The 23252-nt window shown below is 41.0% G+C and overlaps 1 protein-coding gene across 6 annotated transcripts in view; it reads left to right on the forward strand.

The window, feature by feature from the left end:
- The window catches only part of POC1A (POC1 centriolar protein A), a 253097-nt gene that overhangs the window by 79196 nt on the left and 150649 nt on the right, over nt 1-23252 (forward strand). For all 6 annotated transcript variants that reach the window (XM_069095574.1, XM_069095573.1, XM_069095576.1 and 3 more), the window contains one exon: nt 1911-2044. In XM_069095574.1, the coding sequence (XP_068951675.1) occupies nt 1911-2044 (134 nt within the window). The remainder of the gene's footprint in view (nt 1-1910; nt 2045-23252) is intronic.

A 23252-nucleotide genomic window follows, 5' to 3' on the forward strand; every position in this document is an offset into this window, starting at 1 on the left:
TCCTTCCACTTTCACCACACTGCCCTTGCTGAATTCCATTTATTAGCTCTAGTTTTCCTTTACTTCTTTTCATCTTCTTTTACCCCATTTTGATAAAAAGTTGGTTTAAGAAATAGCTAGGGGGTGGCCAGGTGGCGCAGTGAGTAAGAGCACTGGCCCCCGAGTCGGGAGGAACTGGGATCGGTTCTGGCCTCAGATACTTAACACCCACACAAAAAAACTGGCCGTGTAACCTTAGGCAAGTTACTTAACCCCAATTGCTTTAAAAAAAAAAAAGAAATAGCTAGATGCCTTTCTATCATCTAACATTCAGTGCTTTGAAGACCAGGCAGTTTTTCGGAGACTCATCACTTTGTTACCCATGATTTATATAGTGTATTATTTTTTCAGTCAGCTGTGGCAAATGTTCGGCTTACCTCCAGGCACGATTCCTAGTGTTCATAGTGCTTGGTGTGGATTTTTAAAGATATAAATAACTCATTATGTAAAGTACTAAATGTTCTCACCATTGAGCATGCTCAGTTACATGTTTTTACATTCCCTAAACACTTAAACTTCAGCAAATTGGCTTAGATAGTGTTTGAGTAGCTGTTTTTAGTGTAACTTTGGCTTTAGAAAGAGTAGTTTCATATCTGAATGTGTCTGAAGAATACAGGGAAAGGTCTTCCTATGGGGTTTCAGTTATACTGGATTGTAGTGGTATATACAAAGTCACTCAGTTACTATCAGCGTTTCCTTCCAAATTTGTTCTTTGATTTCCACCAACACAACAATGGCTATGAGCCTCATTAGGTGAAAGAGTTACAGTGTTGTGGTTTCTAGTTGACATTTTAATGAAAATTTAATCACAGTTATCTAAAGAGTTCTAATTTTAGTACACATTTTTAGATTGTAGCAAAAGCCTCTTTAGATACTTAATAGTTAATTTTGCTTTTTTCAAGTTGGCTGAAGCAGAGACCCAGTGAGACCGTGATAGGCTATATACTCAATGCCTTTTTGGCCTATCCTAGACATAGCTCTAACCCTGGCCAGCAGACACCCGTGTTCCTGGTCACATGGGAGGCAGGGACCAAGGCTGATATTTCAGTATACCGTATCCCTGCTTCTGGCCATACAACTTAAAGTTCAGGTTTTTTTCTAAAGGTCAGGAGTGTCATGTCTATATAGGCTGCCCTGTTATATATTTGTTTTCCCCTGAAGTTATACTATAAAGTAAAGTGCATATATTTAACTATGTAGAATTCTAAGTGTTTTAGTCATCTTGAACTTGCTATGATGATTGATAACACCATAATAGGGCAGTTAAAGGAGTTATTCTTGACTCTAAAATCTCCCTTCCCTTCTTATTTAATCACCTGCTAAATCCTGCTGCCTCTACTTTTGAAGTGTCTCTTATACTTGTCCCATTTTTTTTTTTGCCTTTTTTTTAGAGGGCAATTGGGGTTAAGTAACTTGCCCAAGGTCACATGGCTAGTTTTTTTGTGTGGGTGTTAATTGTCTGAGGCTGGAACTGAACTCGGGGCTTCCTGACTCGGGGCCAGTGCTTTACTCACTGCACCACTTAGCCACCCCTGTCCCATCTCTTCTTTTGCCCCTAGTTTGGATCTTTATTCATTCATACCTGAATGTTTGTGATTATCTTATAATTCATTTTCCTGCATTCATATTCTCTCTAATCCGTCTAACCCTTCTTGCATACTGCTGACCTCTTTATGTTTTTTCATTCATCTGCTTCAGTGACTGATTGTTGTCTATAAGATCCAGACTGAACTCCCCAGTTTGGCATTCAAGGCTCTCTGCAGCCCGCCCTGAGCCCATCTCTCCAGTCATAAGACCCGTTCCTCCTCTGGGTGTACATCGTCCTCTCATGTTCAGAGTGAGAATTCTGACTTGGATTTTCTTCTTCCTAGTGCACAGTGCCGTGGTAAATGCCCTTTCCTTTCACCCATCCGGAAACTACCTGATCACAGCTTCCAGTGATTCAACACTGAAGATTCTAGACTTGATGGAAGGCAGGTTGTTATATACTCTTCATGGCCATCTGGTGAGTTCCATAAAGAAGCAGTTTAATGTGTCTGTAGATCCAGGGCCTTAAAGAAATGAGTACAGGCCTAAAATAATCTCAAGTAGCAGGACACAGCTTGGAAAAATGTTTTCTCTGGCCACATTCTTAGTCCTTCTGTTAAATGGCATGGAGTGGCAGCTCAGAGAGAAAAGGGTTAGAAAATCCTCAAGGATGGGGCTAGAGGCCCTAAGAGAGGGTGGGTCAGTCTTGGGGAGGTAGGGTCTAAGAAATGATAAGGCTAAGGGCTGTCTTATGACTTTACACAGAAACAACACAGGGGATACCCCTCTGTCCTGGTTAGAAACCTTAGTTATGTTGGGAAGCCACATAGCCTAGCAGATGAAGCACTGGAAGTGGATTCAGGAAGGCTTTGGTCTGGTGATAGGGTCATGGCTGTCAGTCTTTGTCTATAAAATGGGGATAATCCCTGTAGACCTTGGCTCACAAGGTTGTAGTGAGGCTAACATGAAGGAAGGCCTGTGAAGTGCTTGGCAAACTTGAGAGGCAGCAGTAGCAGCAGCAGCAGTGTTCTACTTTGAATATCCTTGGAGAATGCTGTGCCTTTGCTGCTGCCTCCAAGCTTTACTGATATCTTGCCCTAACCAGCTATAATCCTTAACACATTCTGTCCCCATTTTCTGGGAGAATAGAAATCTATATTTTTTAGGAGTGGTAACAGCACATGTCATTCTGGCCTTATGAGGCAAATCATTTAGAAATCTTTTTCCCAACTTTCCCTTTTTTTTTTGCTCTTCACCAAATTATCTCTGAAGTTGAACTCCAAGAGTTACCATCTGGTAACTTTGAGGGCTTCCAAGCTGTCTGTCCAAAGCGCCTTCTGACTATCAACTTTCTAGAGGAACCAGGACCACTAAGGTCTACTGTTGGTCAATGGCAAAACATTTTATTTGGGGCATGGGAAATATATTGCCTGATGGATTTGCCTTCCAAAGAAAGGATTTCCTGAGTAGATAGGATGTCTGCCTCCATGTCTCTGTTTTCATGTGTTAATATTGTAATTACTGTTTAGGGGTACTTAGCAACCTGGTCTAGTGGGGAAAAAACCCTGGTTTTAGACCCAGAAGTTCTAGGTTCAAGTTCTGGTGCTTTCACTCCCTAGTTGTATATCCCAGTGTATGGGATATACCTCCTGATCCTCTAGTGCACAGTGAGCCTTTCTGAACCTCAATTTACTTTGTAAAATGGAGATAGTAATAATGGTTCCGTTTACCTTGTGGGGTTGTTGGTGTGAGACTCAGATGGATAGTGGATATAAAGCAGTCACTGATTGTAAAGCACTATACAGATAAAGCTGCTCTCATCATCCTTCTACTGCAGCCCTCCCTGCAGGATCTCTTCCCTTTTCCCCCACTTTGTGTCATAGCCAATTGGCTGTTGCCTCTAGGGATTAGCATTTCATTACTCTTTCTTTACCAGCAAAAGGGAACATCAGGCTGCTAAGGATTTCCATGCCTGCTTCTTGCCTAGAGCTACTACCCCAGGCTCCTTGCTGTTTGGCCATGAAGGCAGCAGGCAGCTTCTTGCTGCTTCTGTTCAGTGTGCCAGGGTCTTCTGGAGGCAGGAGAGCCTGTCTCCTACCATCTGCTGACCTCTCTCTGGCTCTGGCTAGGCCGTGGAACCTTTGAAACAGTAGAGCGGCCTCCAGGTAACCTCTGGGGGACAATTGCTTATGTGTAGAAAAGAAATACACATGAAAAAGGGGCTTGGCATCAGCATCTATGTCACTTATGGCAGCTTCAGCCTTTTCTAAGGGATAGTTCTTTCTGTCGCACTCATTTCCTCTTATTGGTGGCAGGATGACGTAGTGACAAGAGCACTGTACTTTCAGGTTCAAATCCAGCTCTTCTCCTTCCTGGCTGGGTGACTCAGATGAGACATCTAACTCGGCTCAGCTTCAGCTTGCTTACCTAAAAAATGGACAGCATCATCCTTGTACTGCTAGTTTCACAGAGAGGGCTGGGTTAACTGGTGCGGTAGAAAGGCAGTCTACGGAGATTTATTATTTATTTGTTATATTTATTATATATTATTATAATATTATATTTCTTAGAGACCTGTCATGTGCCAGATACTAAACGTTGGTGATACCAAAAAACCAGAACTAAAACAAATAGTCCCTGCTCTAATGGAGCTCACAGTCTAATGGGGTAGACAACATGCAAACAACCATGTACAAACAAAGTTTAAACAGGGTAAATTGGAGATAATCAACAGAAAAAAGACACTAGCATTAAGGGGGACCCAGGAAAGGCTTCCTGTAGAAGGTGGGATTTTAGCTGGGACTTGAAGACAGCCAGGAGATAGTGAGGAGGGAAGACATTCCAGACCTAGAGGATTACTAGCAAGTGAAAATACCCAGATTCTGGAGATGGAGCGTCTTGTGAAAGGAATAGCAAGAAAGAAGATGTCACTCTATTGCAGAGAGAAGTAAGATGTAAGAATACTGGAAAGATAGAAGGAGGTCAGGTAAGAAGAGTTTTCTGTTTGATTCTGAAGGTGCTACTGGAGTTTATTATTTTTATTTCACTTTTCAAATGCTTTATTAACTTCTGATTTACATCATTCATTTCTGCCAGATTTTGAGTTACAAATTTTCTCCCCATTTTTCCCCTACCCACCGCCCCAAAATAGCAGTCTCACAGAATATCCCCTCCTCCATTCTGCTCTCTCCCATACCCTTTCGACTTTTCCAGTGGATCTCTATGCCCCAGTGCCTATATATCTTATTTCCCAATTACATGTAAAATAGTACTAATAATAATATATATTTAAATATTTGATTTTAAAACTTTGAATTCCAGATTCATTCCCTTCCTCCCTTGTCACCCACCCTTACTGGGAAGATAAGCAGTTCAGTATAGGTTGTACATGTGTGGCTAATGCAAAACAATAACATAGTAGATATATTGTAAAAGACTGACTATATTTCCCTCCCTCCTATCCCACCTCCCACTTGTTCTATTCTCTACTTTGATCCTGTCTCTTTTCAAAAGTGGATGCTTCCAACTTCCCTCCCCCCAGCCTGCCCTCCTTTCCATCATCCCCCCTCTCATCCCCATCCCCACTACTCTCCTGATGGTGAGATACCCTATTTAGTGTGTATTTCATTCCCTCCTCAAGCCAAATTCAATGGGAATAAGGTTGACCCATTCCCTTTTGCCTTCCTATTCTTCCTCTCCATTGTAACCATTTCCCCTTGCCTCTTCTGTATTAGATAGTTTACTCCATTCTGTCTCTCCCCATCTCCTCTCATTATATTCCTCTCTCACCTCTTAATTTCACCTTTTAAATATCATCCCTTCCTGTTAAATTGGTCCTGTGCTCTCTATGTATACCTGTAAACATATATACACACACTCACATATGTATTCCTATGCCCATATACCCTCATATATATATTTCTATTCCCTTCAACTACTGAGAAAAGTTTCATCAGTTACAATTATTGTTTTTCCATGTAGGAATGTTAATAGTTCAACTTTGATAAGTTCCTTATGATTACTTTTCCCTGTTTACCTTCTCATGCTTCTCTTGCTTCTTGTATATGAATGTCAAATTTTCTGTTCAACTCTGGTTTTTTCAGCAAGAATGCTTGAAAGTCCTGTATTCCACTGAATGACCATATTTTCCCCTGAAATATGGTACTCAGTTTTGCTGGATAGGTGATTCCTGGTTTTAATCCCAGCTCCTTTGCCCTCTGGAATATCATATCCCAAGCCCTTCGATCCCTCAGTGTAAAAGCTGCCAGATCCTGGGTTATCCTGATTGTGTTTCTGCAATATTCAAATTGTTTCTTCCTGGCTGCTTGTAATATTCTCTCCTTAATCTGGGAATTCTGGAACCTGGCTATAATATTCCTAGGAGTTTTCTTTTTGGGATCTTTTTCAGGCGGTGATCGGTGGATTCTTTCAACCTCTATTTTGCCCTCTGGTTCTAAAACATCAGGGCAGTTTTCTTTGAGAACTTCCTGGAGGATGATTTCTAGGTTCTTACTTTGATCATGGCTTTCAGGTAGTGCAATAATTTTTAAATTCTCTCTCCTGGATCTATTTTCCAGGTCAGTGGTTTTTCCCATGAGATATTTCACATTGCTTTCTATTCTTTCATTTGTTTGGATCTGTTTAACAGCATCTTGATTTCTCATAAAGTCATTAGCTTCCATTTGCTCCAATCTAATTCTGAAGCAATGATTCTCCTCATTGAGCTTTTGAGATCTTTTTCCATCTGGCAAATTCGGCTTTTTAAGGCATTCTTCTCCTCATTGCCTCTTTTGCCATTTGAGTCAGTCTGTTTTTTAAGGTGTGATTTTCGTCAGTCAGGCTGTTGACTCTCATTTCATACTTTTCTTGCATCGTTCTCATTTCTCTTCCCAATTTTTCCTCCACTTCTCTTATCTGCTTCTTAAGGTCATCTATGGCCTGTAACCCATTCATATTTTCCCTTGAAGCTTTTGGTGCCGGAGTTCTGACTTCACTGTCTTCCTCCTATTCCATGCTTTGCTCCTTTTTGTCCCCAAAATAGGAGTGTAATGTTGGAATCTTCTGTCTGCTTTGTTTCCTTTGCCTGGCCATGTCGCCCCTCAGTCACTTGACCCCTGGGCTTTTTGCCACAGTAGGACTCTTCCAGCAGACAGGGCAGCTTTTGTCCCAAACACTGGGGTTTTCTCAGCTGCCAGAGATTATCAGATAGGTGCCCTTTTGGAGGCCTCCACACGCTCTGGCAAGCTGGACACACACCCCAGGACCTCCACCCTAGACTTCAATCCAGACCCAAGCAGGTTAAAGCAAGAGTGATTACCCCTCAGGCTGGTGCTTGGTCCCCCTACACTCCGGAGGCCAGGAGCTGAAGCTGCCACGTGCCTCTGGCTGGCTGTGCTGCGGGGCAAAAGCCACACACTCCCACTTACTGGGTCCCAAAGTCCAGACTGCACTGACCTCTCCCTTTGTCCTTCACATCTATGTGTTGATAAATCTGGAAATGGCCACAGCTGCTGCTGATATGTAGTCTCTCTGGCCAGCAGCTGGTCAGGCCCCCCCCCCTCCCCCCCCAGGGCTAAAGCCTCGGTGTGGGGCTGGGCTCAGCTCCCAGAGTACTGCGCTGGCCGATTCCTGCAGGGCTGTCCTCAGTGGAATGTTAGCCTCTCTGTGTCATTTTGTGGGTTCTGCAGCTCCAAAGTTTGTTTAGAGTCCCCTTTTTACATGGATTGGGGAAGGTGGAAGCTGGAGCAGTGGGGAGGTCTTGCTTCTACTCCGCCATCTTGACTCTGCCCTGCTATTGGAGATTATTGAATTGGGGAGCTGAGGTCGGGTTTTGAGTGGTCAGACCTGTGCTGTAGGAAGATGGGATTGACAACTGAATAGAGTAGGGGAGGGACTTGAAGCTAGGAGATCAACCAAGAGTCTATCGCAAGTCTAGGTGTGAGAAGATGAGAATCTGGCCAAGGGAGATGACAGTGTCAGAGAGGGGAAGGGGCAGAAAGAAGACATGTTTTGAAGGTATAATTAATAGATGGGCTATGGGGGATGAGAGTGAGGAGTCCTGGGGGACTGGGAAGATTGTGGTGACTTTGACTGTAATAAGGAAGTTCAGAAGGGGGAAGATTTTAGGGGGAAAGATAGTGAGTTCAGTTTTGGACATGTTGAGTTTAAAATGTTTGTGGATCACCCAGTTTGAGATGTCCACTAGGCAACTGGCAGTGTGCAAATGGAGGTCAGGAGACAGGTTAAGACTGGGTAAACAGATCTGAGAATCATCTGTTAAGGCTATGGGAAGTAATGAGCTCACCAAGTAATATAGGACAGAGGAGGGAGAATAACTAGCAGAGAACCTGGACAGAGCCTTGGGGGACCCCCACAGCCAGTGGAGATGGCCTGGATGGAGAGGCAGTAAAGGAGACTAGAAGGAGCAGTCAGACAGGAATGTAGTATCATGAAACCTGAATTTGGAGACAGAGGACCTGGGTTGAAATCCTCATTCTCCTCTTTACCAGCTGTGTGGCCTTGGGCAAATTACTTAATCTCTCTGGGCCTTGGTTTCCTCATCTTGGAAGGGAAGGAAAGGGAAAGGAACACAATCACCCTGAGAGGTAGGTGCTGTTATTATCCTCATTTTGAGGAAACTGAGGCAAATTGAGGTTTGAATGACTTGCCTAGGGTCACACAGCTAGCAAGTGTCTGAGGTCAAATTTAAACTCAGGTCTTCCAGGCCTAGCTCTCTACCTACCACTGTACCACCTAGGTGCCTCTTTGGAATAAAGGGGTTCAGCTAGATCAGGAGTGGAGAACCTCTGGCCTCAAGGCCACATGTGACCTTCGAGGTCCTCAAGTCCAGCTCTTTGACAGAATCCAAACTTCACAGCACAAATCTCCTTAATAAAAGGATTTGTTCTGTAAAACGTGGACTCAGTCAGCAGGCCTCACCTGAGGACCTAGAAGGCCACATGTGGCCTCGAGGCTGCAGGTTCCCCACCCCTGGACTGGGTGACCTCTAAGATCCCTTGCTGCTCTTCATCTGGGATTCCACATAAAGGCAAGCTATTATTAGGATTGTTCCCTTTACCTCAGTGGCTAATTATTCTGAAAATAACATAGCATACCAACATGTGAATTTGGGACTAGGTATGGCCCTGCTCCAGTTGAAAAAACAAAACACAACCCAGAACCCAAAGAACACTAGTGACAAAGCAGGTGAATTAGGAGGCAGCTCTGTGGGCCACCAAAGGCTTCCTGCTACTTGTAGCTTTCCTTTCAATAGGGTGCTGTCACAACGCTTTCAGAATCCCCAGTTTTCCCTTGCGTTCTGTTCTCCGGAAGCACCTGGATCCTATACATTTGAGATACGGGGGGACTTTCTCTGAGAGGCACAAGAGAAATCTGGAACCAGATCTGTTGCATGTGGTTGGCAAACACTGGAAAGTACCCCCTTTCAAATGAGTGGAATTTTTTAAGGAGAGTTTTTTTTTTTTTTATCACTTCTCCTTATGTGATAGCCAGCTTATGTCGCAGAACTTGAGAATTGGAAGGGGCTTCTGTAGCTGTGTAACCTCTTCACTACAACCAGTAAGTGGTCAGAAAGCTTTTGCTTGAAGCCCTCCAATAGGGAGCTGCTATTTCCTGTAGCAGGCTATTTTACCAGCTCCATTGCCTCCAAAGTTATTCCTAACGTCAAACCTAAATTTACTTCTTTGTGACTTTTATCCAGTGCTCCTTGTTCTGCCCCCTCTTCTGCATAAAAGCCCTTGTTAAATACATGAACACAGTTCTCATTGGTCCTTGTGAACTGGTTCCTTCCCTATTGCCTTCAAAGTGCTGAAGTCTTGTCTCTTTAAAAACCTTCACCAGACCCTAATATCCCCTCCAGCTGTTGTCTTGTATCTGTTCCCTTTCTTAACAAAACTCCTTGGAAAATTTGTTTATGCTGACTTGCTTCACTTCTCACTCTTTGGTTCTTTGCCTTCTGGCTTTTGGTTTTATCACTCAACTGCTGTCTCCAAAGTTACCAGTGATATCTTTTTTTTTTTTTTTTGCTTTTTGGAGGGCAGTTGGGGTTAAGTGACTTGCCCAAGGTCACACAGCTAGTTTTTGTGTTAAATGTCTGAGGCCGGATTTAAACTCAGGTCCTCCTGACTCCAGGGCTAGTGTTCTATTCACTGCACCACCTAGCCACCCCACCAGTGATTTCTTACTGACTCATCTGATGGTCTTTCCTCAGTCCTCATCTTCCTTGACCTCTATTGCCTTTGGCCCTATTGAACAACTTCTCCTTCTGGATATGTCCTGTACTTTGCGTTTTATTTTTGGGTCACTTTCAGTCATATCCAATTCTACGTGACCCCATTGTGGGTTTTTTTGGCAAAGATACTGGAATATTTTGCCATTTCCTTCTCTAACTTATTTTACAGATGAAGAAACTAAGGCAAACAGGATTAAGTAACTTGCCCAGAGCCATACAGGTAGTAAATGTCTGAGGTCAGATTTGAACTCAGAAAGAGGAGTGTTCCTGACTGTGCCACATAGCTTCCCCGTGGGGTTTTTATAGCATTCTTCTTTTGGTTCACCTCTGGAATAAGTGCTCTTTCTCTCAGTCTCCTTTGCTGACTCTTCAACCAAATTCCAACTCCTCACTGTTGGTGTTCCCCAAGATTCTGTCCTGGGCTGCCTTCTCTTCTTATCTACTCTCTGTCATGGTAACCCCATCAGCTCCCATGGCTTGAACTATGATCTCTATTCAGATGATTCTCCAGATCTATACATCTATCCTCAGCCTCTCTCCTGACTTCAATACCACATCACCAGTTGCCTATTGGACATTTAGAACTTGATGTCTCAGAGGCAGGATATGGAGCCAGGAAGACCAGAGTTCAAATCCAACTTCTGACACTTACTAGCTCTGTGATCTTGGGCAAGTCACTTGGCTTCTGTTTGACTCAGTTTCCTCATCTGTAAAATGGAGATAATAAAATGAATGAATATTTGCATAGCACTTTGCAGACCTTAAAGTGGTAAGTAGATGTTAGCTATTATTATTACTGTCTAAAACTCAATATATCTAAAACTGAACTTGTTTTTCCTTCTAAACTCTCTTGTCTCCCAAATTTCCCTGTTTCTGTCAAAGGCACCATCTTTTCAGTACTGTAGGTTCATAGTCTAGGTTTATCCTGTATTCTTCACTCTCATGTCATCTCTCTAGTCTGTTGCTAAGTCTGGCTGTTTCTGCCTTCACAACATCTGTGTCTGGCCACTTCTCTCTACTCTCACGGCTGCCACCTTAGTTCAGATTCTCATCACCTCTTGCCTAGATTATTAGAATAACCTCCTAAATTGGTCTCTTGCCCATCCATACTGCTACCAAAATAATTTTCTTTTGAGCTATTAAACATCTCTTTTTAGCTCCTAAAGCCCATGCAACCTGTTCCCAACTTATCTTTCCAGCCTCCTAGGACATTACTCACACTCTGTGACCTAGCCACACTGTCCCCCAAACTGGCCTTCTGTGTGTTCCTCACTCATGGCATGCTACTTCCCATCTCAGTGCCTCTGTACTGGGCAAAGGTGCAACCTTTCCTAGCCCTCCCAATTTGAGTGCCATCCTTCCCAGGTTACCTCTTATGTAACTCTGTGTCTTTATTAACTTTATATTTATGCCCCTTCTATTTTTATATCTACTTGTTATCTTCCTATGCAAATATAAACTTATTGCCAGTAGAGATTTTTATTCTTTGTACCAATATCCCCAACTGCTTAGCACAGCACCTGGTGCAAGTGCTTCCATAAAATTTGTAATAAAATGGTTATTGATTGCTTGATCTCCCCTGACTCTTCTCTTCTTCAGGCTAAACATTCACAGTTCCTTCAAATGGTCCTCATAAATAGCAAGGATAAGCCCTTCACCATCCTCATTGCTCTCCTGAATGTTCTATTTATCTATGCGCTTTCTAAACTGTGGTACTGAGAACTCAAAACAGCATCTCAGATTTGGTCTGAAAGTGGCAGAATACAGCAGGGGCTTCATGGAAATTATTCTTTTATTCATGCAGTTAGGAATTTTGTTCTTTTTCTGGCTACCAGAGTATTCTATTGTAGCTCACTATTTCCCACTCTCTCCCCCGCCCCCAATCTTTTCAGACAAACTGCTATCTTACCATATCTTTCTCATTCCGCACTTTAGGACATTGCCTTTTTTGAACCTAAGTATAAGATTACACATTTACCCCATTAAACTTCATCTTAGATTCAGCCCAGTGCTCTCCTTTACTCTCTCAGTCACAGAGAGTCAGTGTGACATGGGGCATAGAGAGCCAGCCTCAAAGGCAGGAAAATCTGGGTTCAAGTCCTATCTTGGACACTTGTAGGCATAGTAATAACCTACATTGGTAGAGGGGTTTACTTAACTGGTGTTCTCTACCAGAAATGTCAAACTTACCACCAGAAACAGTTTCGGTACCAGATTAAAATGTAATTAGAAAATGCTTAACAAAATTTTGAAAAGTACAATAAAACATAGATACTGGTAATTTGTAGTTTTAAAGTTGGTATGGGATAGATATCTGTTTCAATTTGAATTTGACACTAGTTTCTGTGGTAATAAAATTGCAGGTACAATTAAGTTAAGGTCCCTATCCCTTAACTTCCACTGTTACTCTCCTTTACAAGATAATACTACTCATAACCATGTATCATCCTTTGTAAAATCTTACTGATAAGTTTACATTGTAAGCTAACTTTTCTTTTGGGTGCCATTTTTCTCTCCTTGGCAAGTGAGTAAAGTGTTTGCTATCTGAAATGCTTTCCTGGCCCTGTCTTCTTGTGCCAGTTGATTTACGTAGTTTCAGTGTCTATACAGAATAATCATAATGGCTATGTCATTTCTGTTACCCCTTTCCTATTTTGAATTAATCCCTTGTTTTAATGATTTAGAATTGTGCTGTTTCAAGTGTTTTCTGTATCTTTTTCTTCTCATTCTTTCTTTACTAATTTTGATCTTTGCTCTGACAAGTTGGTGGTCTCTGCATAGATGGAGTATTCAGAGATGACTCCCATATCAATACTTTTTTTTTCTTTCTTTTAAAATATTGCTGGTTTCATTTTTTGTGATGTTATTTGGTACTTGCCATGTATTCATAATGTAAAGGTGTATGTCTTACAAGTGTCTGATCTCTTCTTTTTTCCAGATGCTTTCCAATACATTTCTTACCGTCTTTACCTTTTCTTACTTTTTCATGAAGTTAATATATATTATGTATGTGTATATATATATACATGTATGTATGTGTGTATATACACACACATAAAATTTGGAAGATTTTTCTTACCAAGTTCTTCATAGAATTTCTCTACCTCTTCATCTGTTCCTGATTTTGGCACAGAAGCTACTGTTATTTTTATGGTTGTCTTTTTTGCAGTATTTTGCAATATGAGGTGATTACAATTACAAATAATTACAGTTATTTGCAATATGAGGTGACCAATAAAACCAACCTCATTAACTCCTTTCTTTGTATCTCCAAGGAGTATCTATGTGATATCCTTCAATTTAACGTCAAATTCCTTTTTCTGGTTTTATTTATAGCAAGAGTATCAAGATTAAGATGTTTGAATTCCTTCAATACTACGTCTAATTCTTAAGTCATTGGACAGGGATCTTTCATTTAGACTACCAACAGCCAAATCAAAATTTATAGACAATTGAAAAACCACAATTCTTAGCATTCTTTTTTCCCCTCTCCTGCCACTTTGCCACTGTAATTGCAAAAGTGGAAGAGCGCTAGGACTAAGGGCCATCCTGGGTGGGTTTTTGGTTGTTGTTTGTGGATTGCTGGTCACTGATAAAAGGACTAAGAATGGCTTTTGGGTACTACACAGGACATCTCTTATCAAGTTGACATCAAACTATTAATGATGGCTGAGTCTAGCCAGTCAAGTAGCAATTCTGAATACATCTAATTATACTATTCTGTATAATTTCTTCATTTTTTCTACAAGAATAACAGGGAACTTTGTTGAATACTTTGCTAAAATCTAGGAAAACTATATCAGTAGCACTTTTCTGATCCACCCACCAGTCTAGGAACTGCCAATAAAGGAAATAAATTATGTAGTCATGACCTGTTCTTCCTCTCTTGTGAATGCTCCTTTTTGTTGGTAGATATTCACTAAATTTCTCTTAACCATGTAGAAATTTTCCAGAGATCAAAAATCAAGATCACCTTCCTATAGTTCGTCGACTCTTATTATTGCCCCTTTTTCTGAAACTTGGGACATTTGCCCCTTTCAGTCCTGTAGTATGTCTCCTCTTCTCCAAGATCTTTTAGATATTTCAGACATTGGCTTAGCAATCTAATTCCCTGAAGAAGTTTTGAAAAAAGGAAACTTTCCTGTGACCCCACCTGGAGAATTTTAGTGAGCCAGAGGCATAGGAACTGGATGATTTAGGAGACTTGAGGAAGAAATTAAAAAGAACATAGTGTCAGAGAATCCTAGATATAGAGCTGAAAGTTCCATTCGCCTGCCGTTCAGTTCAGCCTCCTCCTTATACTGTTGATGGAGCTGAGATGCAGGGCCCTTATTGACTTGTTTGGGAATGAACACATATTAGAGGCAGGATTTGAACTGAGGTCTTCTGGCTCCAGAGCAGTGCAAAACCTTTTTGACCCCTTAGCCTAATAATTAGATGTAACTTAACCATCATCATTGTTTAACATCTTTGTCTTTTTTTCTGCCTCTGTTGTGACCAACACTGGAGAAGTGGAAGGGTCACAACAGCTGCAATCCTGACTGGAACCCTGGCAGCTTTTCAGGTCGCTCTCTTGACAACAATGTTATAAGGGAGGAAAAAAAAAAGAGTGTAATGAAATAAATGTAGCTTGCCCAAGGTCACACAGTACCAGTAAGTGTGGGAACTAGATTTGAACTCATATCAGATTCCATCTCTAGTATCTTATCCCCTCATATACTGTTCTGCTGCTTTTGTGTAACCCAAATGAGGATTGGGGGTGGATTAGAGACTGTTTCTGGGTTTTTGTAGTTCTTCCTTTTCCCAAGGTCATGGTTGAATTTTGCTTGGCATATTTCATGCAGTGTCCTATGGATCATCTGAATGACTGTGAGCCCATTTTGCACAATGAAGACTGGAGCATATGAACTCTAAGGAAAGAGTGGCTTGACTCTCCAGTTCCTAGATTTTGAGGCTTGCTAAGTATTTTTAGGGCTTTTGGCAGCCCTAAAGATGAAGAAGCCGGTATTGCAAGTTACTTTTTGTCTTTTTTCCTCTATGGCCTCAAAACTACATCTCCTTCTTGCTCTTTAAAAAAAAAAAAAGAAAAGAAAAAGACAGATTGCTGCTAAGATTGGTCATGGCACTTGAGCTAGTTTTGAATAGGCTTGCTATTGGTATTTACTGTTGGCAGCAGTTGAAAGTTTTTCATTCCCTGGAGGGGTTCCTGAAATAGTCAGCTATGACTCATTGTTTGGGTAGCTGTATTGAGAAGGATTGTCATGGATGAGAAGGAATTGTTATGTAGAGAGAGAGGAATTAGGATAGGGTAGAGAAAGAGCACCATCTCCTCCAAGTATAGAACTGTTGTGTGTTTATAATGACTGCAGATGCTAGCTAGTATGGGAGCCCAGGAGACCAGTAATGCTCTCCTGGATGGTGGATGGTGGATGGGTTAGGGAATTTAGGTAATCTGAGTAAAAATAGAGGAATTTAGGTCAGCTAGGTGGCGCAGTGGATAAAGCATTAGATTTGGGAATCAAGAATACCTGAGTTCAAATGTTACCTCAGACACTTACTAGCTGTATGACTGGGGCAAGTCATTTCTCCCAACCTCAGTTTCCTCATTTATAAAATGAAGAGGTTGAACTCAGTGACCTTTAAAGTCTTTTCCAGCTCTAAATTTATATAAGTATTTTCATACACCAAAATTGTCATAAGTAATGATCATTTTTGATATATAATTTTGTAGGAGAAAAATATCACTATCACTAGAATGTACCCATAGAACACAGTTCTTTGTACTACAGTTTGGGAAATGCTGATATAGGAGATTGATCTTTATAGCATCTTAGCACTATGATTGTCCCTTGTATATTTGGCAGACTTTTTATATTAGCAGAGAGCCTTATTTAGCCAAAACAGAATCACTCAGCTTCCATGGTCTTTTGTTGGCAACTCCAGGACTGAAGTTTGCCAGTATTTGGTGCTGTTTTTCTACTGAGAGCTTGCTTTAACAAAAATTAAAAGGACAATTGGATTATGCAATTCACTTTAAATGATCTGAATCTCTGGTTGGATAAAATTAGTCCATCACCCAGGTTAGCTACATTGGGATTTCTGAGGATTTATGATCACTGAGTGCCAGTTACCACAGTAGTTCCAAACAAAGTGCTACAGAATTGATAAAAATAGGGGGAAAAATGTGTGTCAGGTCTATGGCAACATTAGTCACCCAAATGAACGACTTGTTCTGAATACAGTCTTAACTTATGAGAGTTTGTGTAGGAGAATATTTTGGGTCCAGATTTCATTCTCACTCTGACAGCTAACTTCTGTTCTGGGAGAATTATTTCTAAGTGTAGTTTATAAGAGGAGAGAAGACTTGGTGTTCCTTCAAACATTGACTAGTTGGCATGTCAGGGATGTATGTTACCAGCTGATGGATCCCATTATACCTAGGGAGAATGGCCAAGTTTTAATTCTAAGTCAGCTGGCCCATCACCCTGAGAGAAAATTGGAGACAGAAGCTTGTAGCTCTAATTTGATGTTTTGCAGCTGCTTTATCACATACTGTAGCTGCTTATTTTTACTCTGAAGAAGCTTTCCAGTTGTGAAATCCTTTTATATCTTCATCCTTATGCATGAGACTCAGAATGATAATTGGACTGTTTATCTAAATGATAATGTTTTCATATTTTGTTCTAGGAAAGTGTTGATGTCAGAGGGGAAATAAAGAGACCCATACTAGATACATCTTTTGGTTGGTCAAGGGCAGTATCCTGTGACCAACTCTTAACCTCATTTAGAGGAAGGAGGAGAACATGCCATATAAAGAATGGCTGGGAGCTACTCTTGGGCTGGTCAGCCAGGAAAAGAGAAGACTTACAAGGACACATGGCCACTGTCTTCAAATATCTGAAGGATAGACTTGTTCAGCTTGTCCCAGCAGATAAATGAGGAGCAGTGGGTGCAAGTTAGAGAGGAGAATTTTATCTCAATTTGAGAAAAAGCTTGCTGACAATGTGAACTGACCAAAAATGGAATGCCTTGCCTAATGAGGTCTTGAATTGGAGGTCCTCAAGTAAGTTCTCTGGCCTCTGTCTGATGCTATAGAGAGGATCCCTACATTGGTTAGAGTTGAATCAGATGGCCTCTGAGGTTCTCCCCAGGGCTAAGATTCTATGATTATGATGAAATAAAAGTGACGCTTCAGTAGGTTTCTTTTGACCAATGGGGATACAATTTTTCTTTTTCTTCCATTCCTCCATTTGTGAAATAGGCAGAACCTAGGCCTTTGGGGTTAAAAACCAGTGGGAAGGGGAGGCTAGGTGGCGCAGTGAGTAAGAGTGCTGGCCCCAGAGTTGGGAGGACCTGGGATCAGTTCTGGCCTTAGATATTTAACACCCACACAAAAAAACTGGCCGTGTAACCTTCAGCAAGTTACTTAACCCCAATTGCTTAAAAAAAAAACAAAAACCAGTAGGAAGAAGACAGAGGTGAGTTTCCCTAGACCCTGTGCATTTCTTTGCCCTTCTGTTTATTTAAGGCCTTATTTAGTCAGAAGAGTACAATAGAAGCACTATATGGAAAGAACTCTTGGAGAAAGTGGTTCTGTAAATCCAAGAAGTTAGATCCATAGAATTTCATTATGACTCCTATCTTTTGATCTATGTAGAAAGACTGTATGATCTTTGGCCTCTCCCACAAGAAGGGTTGGGGGGATGGAATTTTTGTCCCCAGGATTAAAAAAAAATACTTTGTGTTTGCTCATCTGATATTATCTGTCATCTCTGCATTGGCACTTTTGCCTTCTTTTGCTGGCTCTCATGCTCTTTTGTACTTTTTCTCTGATAGAATTAAACAAGGGATTTTGGATAGTGGAGAGGATTAAAAAAAGAGAGGAAGGAGGTCTGTTAGACTAACAGAAAGCCTGCAAAAACATGCTGTAGTTGCATATCAGTGACACATCCGCTACCTTCCATTCTGGTACAAGATAAATCTCTGCTTTCTGAATGGTGTTAAGGTGGGGCCTGGTGTAAGTGACTCAGATATTGGGCCTGGTGCTGGGATCTCCTGGCAAAGCAAATGATGTGAAAGAGCCTGGCTAACCTGCCCCTTGACTGGGAGATTGCTTCTTTGATGTTGTAATTTTATTTCCCTTGGTCACATTAGTGCAGCAACGTGAAGTACATCTTGTTACAGTGGTATAGAGCCATAGGCTAGATGATAAGGGAATAAAAACATTGGAGATGTTGTCCCTGCCCTTAAAGAGTTTACTGTCTGTAGGGGGGGTTTGTATGATCATAAACATGCACCTGTGAAATAATATAAGTGCATAAGAGGCATGCTATGGGAATTCAGAAGAAGGGGAAACTTTCCGATGAGTGTAGGCAGGGAGAGGATCAGAGAAAACTTCCTGAGTGATATAGTTTAAAAACCACTGGTTTCAAAGTCAGAATCCCCACTTGGTAGCTTATTACTTTTCTACTTGCTGTGTACCTTGGATTAGCCACTTAATATTAGGGGCCTCAGTTTCCACATCTGTCTTCAGTCAGTAAACATTAAGGGTGCAGGGCACTCTGCTAATCTCTGAGGATATAAAGAAAGGTGAAAAGGTGAAACAGCCGCTGCCCTCGTTAGCTTGGAGCCTAATACAAATGTGTGCAGCGTATATACAAAGTGAATAAAAGGTAGTTTGGGAAGGAACTACCCAAGCAGCTCTGGGGACCAGGAAGGACTTCATGAAAATTGGGGCAACTGAACTGAGTTTTGAAGGAAATGATATTTCAAAAGGAGGGAAGTCAGGAGAAAGTGCCTTCTAGTCATGGGCGTGCCCAGAGCTGCTTGGGTAGTTCCTTCCCAAACTACCTTTTATTGACTGTGGAGTGGAGGGGGGCAGGGACAGGGTACTGGGGACCGGGAACAGGGATTGGGCACAGATAGTCAGCTCAAAGAAACAGAGATGGGCAGTAGAGCATCATGTGTTTACAAACAGTAAGCCATTATGGTGGGAATACAGAGGACAAGGGAGGGAATAAAATGTATAAGATAAGAGAGGGCCAGGTTGTGGAGAGCTTTAGATGCCAAACAGAGGTGTTTATGTTTGATCCTAGAGGCAATAGGAAACCTTGAAGTTTTTCAGGAGGGAGTGGGGTAGGGAAGGTGTGGGGGGGAGGGGGACATGAGGGGGGAGGGATAACATGTTTACACCTGAGTTTTAGGAAAATCATTTCTGCAGCTGAGTGGAGGATGGGTTGGAGTAGGGAGATGGTCTTGGACTGAATAACTTCTGTTTTCTTCTAGTGATCCTGAAAGGTGGTATTTAAATTAGACCATGAGGGATAAGTAAAATTTCAATAGGCAGAGAAAGGGAAGCTTGAGGAGGACATTTTAGATGAAGAAATGATATGAGCAAATACTTGGCAGTTTCAAGAATTTTGTGAGTGACTATTTTCTAATAAGTCTTTTTTGGGGGTGGGTGTATAGTACTTGTATTGCTATAGTTAATCAAATGCATTTTTAAAGTGTGTACTGTGTGCCAAACATTGTGCTAAGTGCTGGGGATACAAAGCAAAGTGAAGCAATCCCTGACCTCAGCAAGATTACATTCTTAAAGGGGAGACCTCATGTATAAGTGTTTGTGTATAGCAGAATATATACAAATTAAATACATGGTAGTTTTTTGAGGGAGGACATTAGCAGCTAGGAGGGATCAGGAAAGGGTCATGTAGAAGGGGGCACTTGAGTCTTGAAGAAAACAAGATTCCAGGAGGTAGAAGTGAAGAGGGAGGACCCTTGAGGGGTGGGGAAGTGGGGGAAGGGGAGTGAAGGGGAAGAAGGGTGACCATTGGGAAAGCATAGAGATGGGGGGGGTGGCATTAGGAAGGAAAGATCTGTAAGTAGGCCATTAAGCATGGATCATAGAGAGGGTCAACAAATCTTTCTGTGAAAGGCTTCTTTAAGCTGGATTTTGAAAAAGTGGTTTTTCTAGTAGCTTCAAGTTCAGATCCCTTTTTGCTTTAGGATATATTACTATATGTTCTTTAGTTTTTTTTTTTTCAGACGAAGTATTTTTTTTTTTTCTGTTAAGCAGCAGGGTAAGCATGTAAATGTTAGGGGCAGCTAAGGGGGTGCAGTAGATAGAGGATTGGATTTGAAGTCAGAAAGACTCATCTTCCTGAGTTCAAATCTGGCCTCAGACCTTACTAGCTGGGTGACCCTGGGCAAGTCAATCCTGTTCGCCTCAGTTTCCTCATCTATAAAATGAACTGGAGAAAGAAATAGCAAACCACTCCATTATCTTTGCCAAGAAAACTCCAAATGAAGTCACGAAGAAGAGTTTGACTCAACTGAAACTGAATGGCAAACAAACAAAAAGGCAATGTGTTAATATGTGTACTTGGAACTTAAATACTAGTTGAATGAGCCATTTGGTGGCTGTTCACTTTTGGCTTTGGACGTTCAGCCCTGGAATACTAGAGGCATTGCTGGATACTTCTTGGCAGGTCTGTCAGCAGATAGGCTGTTTTCAAAGACTGGAATGTAAATAAGATTAATGTATTTTAAGTATGAAAAGCTCCTTCTAAAATGGAGATAGTAGTATTGAAAGTGCCTTTTGGCTCTGTGAAGTATGAAGAGGATTTAACATCTGCCTCTAGGGTGGGGTTTTGATTTAATAAGACAATGAATAACCATAGGTACAAGTCAAATAACTTTACTGTAATTCTTTTAGAGAGCACAGTTTAGTTAAAATAAGCTATCTTTTGTGGTCTGGATTGTGGCCCAGAAAAGAGTGCTTTGTTTGAGCCATTAAAAAACATTCTATACCCAGAATAATTCTTTACAACAAAGGCTTTCTCTGGGTCACACAGCCTTTGTGCTGTTTGTGTTGTAGGAAAGGCACAACAGTATCCATACTTCAAAACATCTACAAGCCAAGCCTTAAAGAGAAACACAGTTTAGGCACAAATTCACCTAGAATTCCTGGAAAAGATTAAGGAAGAATTTTTAAAAGAGTTTAAAAATGTTTTTTTTTTTTTTTTTATGAATGAAATGAGAGCTCCAGGGGAAACAACTGGGAAAGAAATGAAAGCTAGAGAAGAATTGGGAAGGGAATTAACGATTTGGCACAAGAAATATAAGAACTTCCCTAAGCAAAAAACTCCCTGAAAATCAGAATGAACCAAATAGAACCAATGACTCTACAAGTTAGCATTTGATTCACTTTTTTTTCTTCCATTTTTCAAATGCTTTATTGATTTCTGATTTACATCATTCATTTCTGCCAGATTTTGAGTTACAAATTTTCTCCCCATTTTTCCCCTACCCACAGCCCCAAAAGCAGTCCCACAGGATATCCCCTCCTCCAATCTGTTCTCTCCCATATTTTCTCCCATACCCCTTTCAACTTTTCCAGTAGGGCATGGTGGACCTCTATGCCCCAGTGCCTGTATATCTTATTTCCCAATTACATGTAAAATAGTATTAATAATAGTATATATATATTTAAACATTTGATTTTAAAACTTTGAATTCCAGATTCATTCCTTTCCTCCCTTGTCACCCACCCTTACTGGGAAGATAAGCAGCTCAGTATAGGTTGTACATGTGTGGCTAATGCAAAACAATAACATAGTAGATATATTGTAAAAGACTGACTATATTTCCCTCCCTCCTATCCCACCTCCCACTTGTTCTATTCTCTACTTTGATCCTGTCCCTTTTCAAAAGTGGGTGCTTCCAACTTCCCTCCCCACCAGCCTGCCCTCCTTTCCATCATCCCCCCTCTCATCCCCTTCCCCCCCTACTCTCCTGTACGGTGAGATACCCTATTTAGTGTGTATTTCATTCCCTCCTCAAGCCAAATTCAATGAGAATAAGGTTGACCCATTCCCTTTTGCCTTCCTATTCTTCCCCTCCATTGTAACCCTTTTCCCTTGCCTCTTCTATATGAGATAGTTTACCCTATTCTGTCTCTCCCCATCTCCTCTCATTATATTCCTCTCTCACCTCTTAATTTCACCTTTTAAATATCATCCCTTCCTGTTAAATTGGTCCTGTGCCCTCTATCTGTGTATATCTGTAAACATATATGTATACACATTCACACATGTGTTCATATGACCATATACCCTCATATATATATATTTCTATTCCCTTCAACTATTTTCATACTGAGAAAAGTTTCATCAGTTACAATTATTGTTTTTCCATGTAGGAATATTAATAGTTCAACTTTGATAAGTTCCTTATGATTTCTTTTCCCTGTTTATCTTCTCATGCTTCTCTTGCTTCTTGTATCTGAATGTCAAATTTTCTGTTCAACTGTTTTTTTCAGCAAGAATTCTTGAAAGTCCTCTATTCCACTGAATGACCATATTTTCCCCTGAAACATGATACTCTGTTTTGCTGGGTAGGTGATTCTTGGTTTTTTTTTTTTCCGTATTATTTATCTTTATTTTTCCTTCAGGACTTTAGTTGGTGGTTTTCTTTTTTTTTTTTCCCCAAATGTTTTATTAACTTCTGATTTACCTCATTCATTTCCACCAGATTTTGAGTTACAAATTTTCTTCCCATTTTTTCCCTACCCACCCCCACAAAATACCAGTCCCACAGGATATCCCCTCCTCTAATCTGCTCTCTCCCATATTTTCTCCTATACCCCTTTCAAATTTTCCAGTGGATCTCTATGCCCCAGTGCCTGTATATCTTATTTCCCAATTACATGTAAAATAGTATTGATAATAGTATATACACACACATATGCACATATATATTTGAATACTTGATTTTAAAACTTTGAATTTCAGATTCATTCCCTTCCTCCCTTGTCACCCACCCTTACTGGGAAGAAAAGCAGTTCAGTATAGGATGTACATATGTGGCTAATGCAAAACAATAACATAGTAGATATATTGTAAAAGACTAACTATATTTCCCTCCCTCCTATCCCACCTACCACTTGTTCTGTTCTCTACTTTGATCCTGTCTCTTTTCAAAAGTGGGTGCTTCCAACTTCCCTCCCCCTAGCCTGCCCTCCTTTCCATCATCCCCCCTCTCATCCTCTTCCCCCCCTACTCTCCTATACGGTGAGATACCCTATTTAGTGTGTATTTCATTCCCTCCTCAAGCCAAATTCAATGGGAATAAGGTTGACCCATTCCCTTTTGCCTTCCTATTCTTCCCCTCCATTGTAACCATTTCCCCTTGCCTCTTCTGTATGAGAGAGTTAACCCCACTCTGTCTCTCCCCATCTCCTCTCATTATATTCCTCTCTCACCTCTTAATTTCACCTTTTAAGTATCATCCCTTCCTGTTAAATTGGTCCTGTGCCCTCTATCTATGTATACCTGTAAACACATATACACACATTCACATATGTATTCCTATGCCCATATACTCTCATATATAGACATATATATGTGTGTGTGTGTGTGTGTTTCTATTCCCTTCA

The sequence above is a fragment of the Petaurus breviceps genome, unplaced genomic scaffold (genome assembly GCF_028583685.1).
Source record: "Petaurus breviceps papuanus isolate PSGF00001 unplaced genomic scaffold, PetGlider_PUasm1.0 227, whole genome shotgun sequence".
Classification (NCBI taxonomy): domain Eukaryota; kingdom Metazoa; phylum Chordata; class Mammalia; order Diprotodontia; family Petauridae; genus Petaurus; species Petaurus breviceps.